Source organism: Lucilia cuprina, chromosome 5, assembly GCF_022045245.1.
Source record: "Lucilia cuprina isolate Lc7/37 chromosome 5, ASM2204524v1, whole genome shotgun sequence".
NCBI classification, from domain to species: Eukaryota; Metazoa; Arthropoda; class Insecta; order Diptera; family Calliphoridae; genus Lucilia; species Lucilia cuprina.
Window position 1 is genome coordinate 62,359,647 of NC_060953.1, and position 9,974 is coordinate 62,369,620.

A 9,974-nucleotide genomic window follows, 5' to 3' on the forward strand; every position below is an offset into this window, starting at 1 on the left:
TTTTTTCTGGATTTTTTTTTGCAGTTAGGTTCGTATTACTAGGCTTAAGTGTACGTAGGATATACATAATCACATAAATATTTTACTTACTGCACTTTATAACAATTTGCTATTGTTTTAAAGACATTTTCATGTTGATGTTGCTTCAATTGTTTATCGTTTTGTGCAAATTATAAAATTGTTTAAACAAGCCTGCTTGGCTGGCTGTCTATATGATATCCTCCTCTAACAAACAACTAACAAAATTCATACCGTAAATTTGAAGTGTGGGCGGGCCGACGTTTTTCTTTAACATTTTCGTATTTCATGTTTTTTTTTGTTTTTGTTGATTTTGGCAAAGTAAGTTTAACTTTGTTAAAGCATGAGTGAATGCATAGATATGTGAACACTTTCTCTGCTGACAAACCATTCATAACAAATTAAAAGGAAAAAATCACATACATATATAAAAAAAGGAAAAAAAATAAAACAAAATAATTAGCATAATCGTGCCGATATATTTTTTCTTTCTATTTTTTTTTTATTTCTAAAGGCTATGGTGTTACTAGTTGCTGTGAGTACGAACTAGTATATGGATTATTTCAGCACCTATTTGGTAAATTAAATTAAAAGAAAAATATCAAATGTACAACACAAACATCATCAAGCTGATGAAAATGTTAGAGTGACTCTTCTTGGGTTCACTAAAACATAAAATTAGATAATTTAAATTGCCCAGAAGGGTATAAATTTTTTAGGTTTACTTATAGAAAAGAAGAAAAAAAAACTTATTTAAAATGTAAACTTTTTTAAAACTGACCTAAATAAGGTCATGAAAATTATACATTTAGTATGTGTTACAAGAGAGAAAGTTAAAAATCTAGGCTTTTCCTATATACAAACATATATTGCCATCGTCTCCTTACTGTGCAGAGTACATTAGTTTCCCCTTTAATATTATTTGTCGAAATAATTGTAATTGAAATTTTACTTTTTTGAAAGCATTTTTTTCTCATATTTATTACAATTATAATACTTAAAGATTAAAAAAAATGAATTAATTTATAATCGTTTTTTTTTTTCTTATCATCATCTCATCATCCTTGTTTTAATCTACATTTACATAAAAAATATTATTGAATTAATTTTTGTGTTTCTTTTTTATCTTTTATCGTTTTTCTTATTTTTTTTAAATAATTTATTTATAGGCATTTATGTGTGTGTATAAGTGTGTATAAATTATTTTCCAAAAATTTAAAACATGTTGATTTTTGTTTACTTGTTGTAATTAATTTGTTCAACTAGGAAAAATTATATATAATTTATCGACTTAATTTATAGAAAAAAATAATAAACAAAATTATATAAATATTTTTTTTTTTTTTTTTGAATTTATCGCTTCTTTTGTTATATTGTTTATGACAAAAATGGATTCGATGCTGTTGCTTCCGGTTTCATCCAAGGCATGTTATTGTTGTTCTAGAAAGAGAAATTATATAAGAAAATTAAGTTGAATAAAAATTTTAAAAATTTCATTAAAAAAAGAAATAAAAAATATTTGTATAGCATGCAAATTTGTTTACAAATTTTGTAGAGAAATAGAAAAAATATATATACACATCTACACCAATCATATACTAATTATCTGCTTAAGACTTTTAGTTTTACTAAAACTACATTTTGGTTAGTACGAACAAAAAAAATAATCAAATTTAGAGCAGAATAGAATTTATAAAGTAGTAAGTAGTATTATAGTTAATAATAAGATTTTTTTAATTATTTTTACCCAGTTTTTTTTTTATTTAAGCGTCCAAGCTTCCATTGTTGGCTACAAGATATAAAATTGCAATTTAATATTAAATATTATTAGCATTACATTCATTAAGATCAGCATTAGTTGTATTAAATATAGCATAAATTTTGTTTTAATTAAAATTTATTTTGTTGTTTTTATTTAAGCTTTATTAACAATATTAATTTATTATTAAAACTTTATTTGCAAGCAGACGCAAACATTTTTTTTTTTTTGGAAATTTTAAAAACAAACATTTCACAAGTATTAAAAATCACTCAGATTCAACTAGACATTTTTCTTAAATGGACAATTTTTTTGAAAGTTTTCTGAAAAAAGAGAGACAAAGTAGAATCTCTAAAAGTGAGAATTTGAAAAAAAAGTTTCTTAAAGTAATGAAATTGTGCAAAATTTTATTTTTTTAACTTAAAAGTTTCATATTAAAAGACAATACAAAAATAAACCTTTTTTTGTATAATATCGTGTAAAATTTCGAAAAAAAAACAGAAATTCGTCGAAGATTTCCTATAGATAAGAAATTTTTCAAAAATTTCCTAATAAAAGGGAATTTTACAAAAAAAAATTCATACAAATAGTAATTTTTCAAAAATTAGCTTTTTAAAATTTTTTTCCAGATAATTTTCCATAAGATTTAAAAAATTGTTGTAAATAGATGGAATTAATTAAATATTTTCAAAAAACAGAATTAAAAAAAATTAAGTAAAATAAATTTAAAATAATATTTCGGAAATTTGCCATTAGGATAGAATTTTCAGAATTTTTTTTTTTTTTTTTTTTTTTTTGAAAAAAAGGGAATTCTTAAAAAAAAGTCATATACATAAATAGAGAAGTTTTAAAAAAATCCTAATGAAATTGAATTTTCAAAAAATGTCTATAAATAGAGAATTTTGTCAAAATTAAAAAAAAAATAATTCTATGGAAAGTACTTTTTTTAATTTAGAAAAAGGTTTGTAAATTTTCTATAAAAGACGGTTATTTGAAAATTGCCTAAAGAAGGAAATTTTTGAAAATTTTCCCATAAAAAATGGAATTTTTCAAAATTTTTCTAAAAAAAAAGAGATTTTTTTTAAATTAAACATAAAAAAGGGAGTTTTTAAAAAAATTCCTATATTAAGGAAACTATTTGAAAATTTCCTATAAAAATGGAATTTTTTATAGAAAAAGGATATTTTAAAATTTCTTCTATTAGAAGGAAATATTTAAAAATTTCCTTTTCTACAAAGGAAATTTTTGTAATAAAAGAAAATTTTTCGAAATTTTCTTGTAAAAAGGGAATTTTTTGAAAATGAAACTATTTAAAAATTTCCTATAAAAAAGCTAATTTTTCATTATTTTTTTTACAGAAAAATTATGTTTTTAAAAATTTCTTATAAAAAAATGAAATTTATCGAATATTTCTCAAAAAGCAAATTTAATGGAAATTTCTCAAAATGGAAATTTGTCGAAAATTTCTTTAAAATTTAAAAAAAAATCTAAAAGGCAACTATAAAAAGGGAAATTTTTCCAAAAAAACATTTTCAAAAACTTTCTATAAAAAGGTAATTTGTTTCCTATAAAAATTTAATTTGTTGAAAATTTCCTATAAAAAGAAAATTTGTCGAAAATTTCCGATAAAAATAAAAAAATTTGTCGGAAATTTCTTAAAAGGAAAATTTATAGAAAAACGACATTTTCAAAAACTTCCTATAATGAGGTAATTTGTTTCCTATAAAAAGTAAAGTTAAAAATTTCTATAAAAAGAAAAGTTATTGAAAATTTCTATAAAAAGAAAATTTGTCGAAAATTTCCTATAAAAAGGACATTTTTTCAAAAATTTTCTATAAAAAAGAAAAAGAAAATATAAATTCATGATCATTCTACAGCACCTACAATAATTTTAGATATACAAAACCAGCTACTGGCATTCTAATCTCCCAGTGCAATTTAAAAAAGGATGTCTTTAAATTCTTACTTATATTCCAATTTTATGTAAAAATAGAATATGAACATGAATGCGTTTTCTATTTCTATAAATTTTATTATTCCTAGAAGTTGTTTCGAAACTAGTAGGCGTTCCACTGAACTAGTGTAGTAGCAAGGTATAACTAGTTTCAAAGTAGTCTATTGTAAAATATTTTTAAAAGTTTTTAAGAACCACAACAATGTTCCGATGAACTTTTTCTAGAAGCAATGGCGACAGCACTAGTTCACAGCTTGTTGTTTTAGAATCTAAAGTGGTTATGTTTGTGCAAGTTCTAGAACTAGTTGTTTTTAGAACAAGTTTTATAATTTTTCCTGGATTTCGAATATTTCGTATATAAAATTTGCTGTAAGAATGGAATTTTTTTAATCAAGGCAATAAATTATTTAGCTATATACAGAATCAGATAAGAAAGTCTTCTTTTATAAACGTAAATGTAAAAAATTAACAGCTAGATTACTAACAAAGAATGCATAATAGGAGCTGTAAACATATTACTGGGAATTTTCCGCAGTTGATATTTTATCAATTCAATAATTTCATTAATTTCCGTTCTACTCGTTCCTTCGTTTTCACTAATTTATCTTAATAAGGGGAAGAACGACTCAAAGTTAAGTCTAAAAAGAATTTTTACAAACTTTAAAATATGTATTTGTTTAAGTATCGACAATAAAACACGTAAAAATTGGGCAAGTCAATTAGAAGAAATTAACAACTTTGGTGGCACTCACTGCACCTTTAAATCTACACAGAACTAACGTCACAATAATTTTGATAATAAACACTTATCTAATTGATAAAGTTCATAAAACAAATTTATTTTGCAATTGCACATACACATTTTTTTTTTTTTTTTTGTATAAAAACAAATTAGCAACAATAAATTAATAACAAATTTAAATATAAAAAAAGAATAGAAAAATAACAAAAAAACAAATAACAACTTATTATAAAAATTTAAAAGAAAATAATCACAAATTTCACTAGCAAACATTATCTCAACAACAATAAAAAATAACAAAGAAGAAAAAATATAGGGAAAACAAGAATAAGAATAAAAATAAAATTTAGAAAACAAAAGAAATAACAACAATAACTAAAGTGTTACAAAGTAATAGTTGCAGTTGTAGTAATAGTAATAGTAGTAGAGTTGTACTCACTTCCAATTGATATTGATTAGTAGTATTGAATTCATTATTTGAATTATAAAAGCCATAATTGAATAGATTTGAAGCTGAGCTTGATTTATTATTCAGTGGCATTATAGTTACTCCAGGAGTGGAAGCCAAGGATGCCGATAGGGCATGACTATAGTTGGGACCATAAGATTTGTTGGTCGCATTGTTATTGCCTAAATTCGAAGACCATGATGTCATGTTTGATGAATTGTTATTGTTGTTATTGTTGTTGTTGTTTTGATTGTTGTATTGATTATTGTTGTAGTTGTTATTGTAAATATTATTGATATTGAATTGTGTTTCTTGAGGAGTTAAAGGACTTAGGGGTGCATATGGTGCAAATGATTCTAATGAGGGCGATAAGAAATCTTGTTGTTCTTGTTGTATGGGAGAAGAAGGTGGTGATTTGTTATTCATTTGATTGTTATTAACAATTTCCACATGAGGATATAAAGAGGAATAGGATATAGTTTTGGTATTTTGTGTATTAAACGCATCGAAAGCATCAAAAAAACTATTGTCATCATTGAATGAGTCGCTGCGGAAATTATCAATAGTATGAGAAGTTGTAAAATTATATAGAGAATTTTTGGGAACATTTGTCGTTATATCCTCGGTGTCAGTTTGAAAGATTGTTTTAAAAGTATTATCACTTTTTGAATGTTTCATTGTTGAGGGATAGGTGGTGTTATTTGGAAAATTAAAACCACTTAATGAGGGTGGTTGACTTGAAAAACTATTGCTTAGATTGAGATTTAAAGTAGTTGGTCTTAGAGGCATGGCAGGAGGAGGAGCAGGAGTAGGAGAGGTATTCAAATTTAGGAACTTTTTAACATTTCAAATGTAGACAAAACAGACCACAAAATAAAATAAAACAACATGCATAATAAAATTTAAAACAAAAAAAATAATACAAATGCACAGGATAAAAAAAATGTATAATTATGTAAAGATTTATAGAGATAGAAAGAGAGAGAATGTTTTGCAATAAGTTTTGTAGAGTTTGGTAAAAAAAGAGGAAAAATAAATTAAAAAATAAATCATTATAAAAGTTAAAGAAAACAAATAACAAATAAATAAGTTTCCAAAGAAATAAGAAAAGTATATAGTATACGAAAAAAAGTAAAGAATATAAAAAATAAATAAACCAGTAATGGCCTAACCAACATTATAAAACAATCCTATTCATAATTGTAATTGTTTTTAAACAATTTGACCCTTTCCCTATAACAATTTGTTTTGTTAACTTAATTCAATGTTAAAAACTAAAGTTTACCTGAGAAGCTGCTACATTTGTATTATTAATAGGTGCCCAAGGATCTTGATTGATGGTCATTTGAAAACTTTGTTGTTTTAATTGATTTATGGACGGCACCTAAAAAGAGAAAAACAATTAAATATAATATTCTAAACATTTCAAAAGTTGTTTTAATTTTTTAAAAAACTAAAAAAAAACAAACATACTGCTGGTTGCTGTTGTTGGAATAGATTTGTTTTTGGTGGTATAACTGTATCACTAAATGGATTATAAGCTGCGGCATTTGTTGCTGTAGTTTGTGGTACGGCAGGCTTTATTAAATTATCTAAATTAACCAAACCAGAATTTTCACCCAAAAATGATTGTGGATCTTTAAGCGGTTTCTTAGCTGTTGCTCCAGTCGAATTTGTTGTGGTTGACGTTGACGAGGATAGAGGATCTAAATCATCAAGTAGTAGAGCTGAAAGGATCATTTTTAAAAGAAATTTCAATAAAATGTTAGAAAATATTTGTGAAAAGAAGATGATCATCTTACCATTATTATTACTGATATTTGTTGTGGAATCATTAGTTGTTAATAAATCACCAGTCTTATTACGATTCGTTATTATATCAAATTCGTCCATATCAGGTGAAGGTTTCTGGAAAAAGTTTAAAATGATTTAAAAGATTAATAATATTGAAATAAAATCTTTTGTCTTTTTATAAGAAAATCAATTTTCAAAATTTCTATAAAAAACATAAATTAAAAAAAATCTATAAAAAGTTAAAAAATTTTTCAAAAATTTCCTTAAATATTGAAATTTTTAAAAATTTTCTTTAAAAAGTGAAATTTTTTTGAAAACAGAAAATTTTTTAAAATTTTCCATAATAGAGAATATTATAAACATTTTCCATGAATAGAGTTTTTTTTACAAATCTCTTTAAACTCACCTTAGCTACTGTTGTATTCTCAATATTCTTCCAGGGATCATCATTGCCAGCTGTTAATGTCTTTGGTGCCCAAGGATCATCAATCAATGGTTTAGTTGTTGAAGGAACAGCAGCTGCAGTGGGTGGTTTAGCATTTTCTGATAACCATGGATCTAAGGGTGCTGAATTAGAGACAGGCGCTGCCAGCGCACTAACTGATTGTTTTGAAAGCCAAGGATCGATCGATGCGCCAGCACCTCCTATAGCGCCTGTTAAATTTGTGGAATTTTGAGTATTACCATTAGTTTGTAGCCAGCCTTCGGCGGAGGAACCCGATGTAACCGAAGGTGATTGTGTACGCAAACCACCCCAAGCTTCACCGCCATTAGTGCCATTGGTAGCCATTGTGAGGGCGCCTAAGCCGCCTACGGCTCCCATTTGTGCCAGGGGAGTGGAACGTGATGCTGCAGTTGGTTGCCAGGGATCAACCGGTGGTGAAGCTGTACCAGTCCAAGGATCAGACATTTGACTAGCCGCTCGTGCTGGTGTACCCCAAGGATCTGATGGATTGTTGGTTAAGCCGCCAGCGGCTAAACCTAAAGGTGGACTGGAAATGCTAGTGGCTCCCAGTTGTATATCCAAAAGATCCAATAAATGTGATTGTGGCTCTTCGTCGTGTTGTTTTTGCACCCTAGAATTTAAATAATTAATAAATTAGTTTGAATAGAAACTAAATGTTTTAATAAACAACTTACTTAAAATCTTGTTCACTTTGACTTAAAGCCAACTGTAGACGAACATCATCACTGCGGCGTTTAGCCTCTTCCTGTTCAGCTTCTTCGCGTGACATGGCCATGGCCAATTGTAGTTGTAATTCTTCTTCGCCCGCAGTTTGTGGACGTACCATTTCCAGCTCGGATACAGGTTTGGCTGGTTCCTCTTGCCAGCCGGGAGGCATATCACGTAAATCACGTTGCAAAGGACCATCAATATAACCATCACTACCAAAACCACTTGGATATTGAGCAAAACGTTCCTTGGCCTTCAAAGCTTTAACACGTTCATTCTTTAAGCGTTCATCATCCTTCAAAAGATTCACCAATTGTTTAGCCTTTTCCCTTACATGAGTACCTTGATCTTTGCCCTCCTCAAAATACGTAAATTCACGTAGTGTTTGTATGGCAAATATATTTTCTTTGCACTGTTGGGAGACTTTTTCATTGCCAGTTTTTATAAGATATTCCAACAGTATGAGAGCCTTATAGACATGACGCCAATTTTTGCCATGATCATTAAGACGTTTCCAAATCATTTGCATTATTTCAGAAAAGGCCACCACATTGTTGGTTAATTCGGCGATTTCCGCCATTATAGTGGCTGAGGGACCCCATGGATCATTTGAAGTAGCCTCACGTACTTTAACCTTTATGTAGAAAAAGAACGGGAGTTTTTAAAAGAAAATTTTCAAAACTCAAATCTTAACCAAATACCTGAGCATCAGAGTAATTGTGAGCTAAATTTTTAATATTGCGACGTAAACCTGCCACATTGACTTGCATATCGTCTTTATGTTTTCGCACTTTAAAGTAGATAAGAGAAATTAAAAACATTTTAAATTAATTAATTTAGTTAACAAAATAATAATAAAAAATACATTATTTTATATTTTTTTCTATTTAGTTATAAAAACTTCAATAAAAGTTATGTTTTTTTTTAGTTAAAAGTAAAAAAAAGTAAGCTGTATTACAGTTCTCGCCTAGCAAATGTCTAAAAAAAACTATAACCACATAAGAGAATTATTATTAAGAAGTATCAAAGTCTAGCAGCAACAGACAGTTGGAAGAACATTGGAAAGCTTACACAGGAACAACACAAGCCTTACAAGTTTCTAATCTGACACTGAAGACTTTTACTTGTCTTTTGTGTATATTTACGTCATTTGTATTTGCCCATTCTGTGTGTACCGAAGAAGAAAAGAAACTATTTAATAATTGTAAAAATAATAATAACGACAACGTATATTCAAAAAGTGTTAACTCAATGACGTTTCCGAATGCATTTTCGATAACAGAGATTGAGTTTGAAATCTGAATCTAACATAACATTATAATTAAAATATCTTGAAAAGATAAAGATTAGTTTTGTTTTCAATCTTCTGAAAACTAAACATTTTGAGTTAGCACTTTTTGTATATAATAACTCGATATAACAACAGCCAATCCTAGAAACAAAAAAATACAAACGAAAATAAAGATTTAAATAGAAAATTAAACTGTTTCGTTAGTTTCTTTGTTTTCCTTTTATTATTACTATTATTTCAATTAAAAACATAACTTTTATATCAGCTAAAAATAAAATAGAATAGTTAAGTAGTGTGTGTGTGTACAGTGGAGGATATTTAAGGTGGTTTGTTTTCTTTTCGTGTTGTTCTTCTTGTTGTGTGCTGAAGTGTAGTAAATATTTAATTGAATGTGTGTTGTTAAATATATAGGTATGCACGTTTGTTAGAAACAAAAAAAGATTTTGAGTTGATATCATTTCGATGATTTTAATTTACTGAAAATTAGTTTTTTTCCAACTGCGTACTACGAAATGTGCGTTATTATAAAATCTTTAATATAATTTTATTTATTTTCATAAAAGTGTTTTTTGGATAGAATATACGAAATTTGAGGAAATTCCTATCTTTCTATCTATCTATCTATCTATCTATCTATCTATCTATCTATCTATCTATCTATATATCTATTTATCTATATATCTATTTATCTATCTATCTATCTATCTATCTATCTATCTATCTATCTATCTATATATCTATTTATCTATCTATCTATCTATCTATCTATCTATCTATCTATCTATCTATCTATC

General features: G+C 26.8%; 1 protein-coding gene across 7 annotated transcripts in view; it reads right to left on the bottom strand.

The window, feature by feature from the left end:
• Positions 1-1,039: 1,039 nt before the first annotated feature.
• The window catches only part of LOC111680497 (epsin-1), a 16,558-nt gene continuing 7,623 nt past the window's right edge, over positions 1,040-9,974 (bottom strand). For 2 of the 7 annotated variants that reach the window (XM_046951408.1, XM_046951409.1), the window contains exons 2-9: positions 8,591-8,679; positions 7,856-8,523; positions 7,122-7,791; positions 6,724-6,829; positions 6,395-6,648; positions 6,207-6,305; positions 4,913-5,755; positions 1,040-1,458 (exon numbers count right to left, since the gene is read on the bottom strand). In XM_046951408.1, the coding sequence (XP_046807364.1) occupies positions 1,396-1,458; positions 4,913-5,755; positions 6,207-6,305; positions 6,395-6,648; positions 6,724-6,829; positions 7,122-7,791; positions 7,856-8,523; positions 8,591-8,679 (2,792 nt within the window). In that variant the 3' untranslated portion in view covers positions 1,040-1,395. Of the gene's footprint in view, positions 1,459-1,765; positions 1,808-4,912; positions 5,756-6,206; positions 6,306-6,394; positions 6,649-6,723; positions 6,830-7,121; positions 7,792-7,855; positions 8,524-8,590; positions 8,680-9,974 lie in introns of those variants that run through there. The other 5 variants (XM_046951410.1, XR_006940977.1, XM_046951412.1 and 2 more) reach the window with 5 other exon arrangements.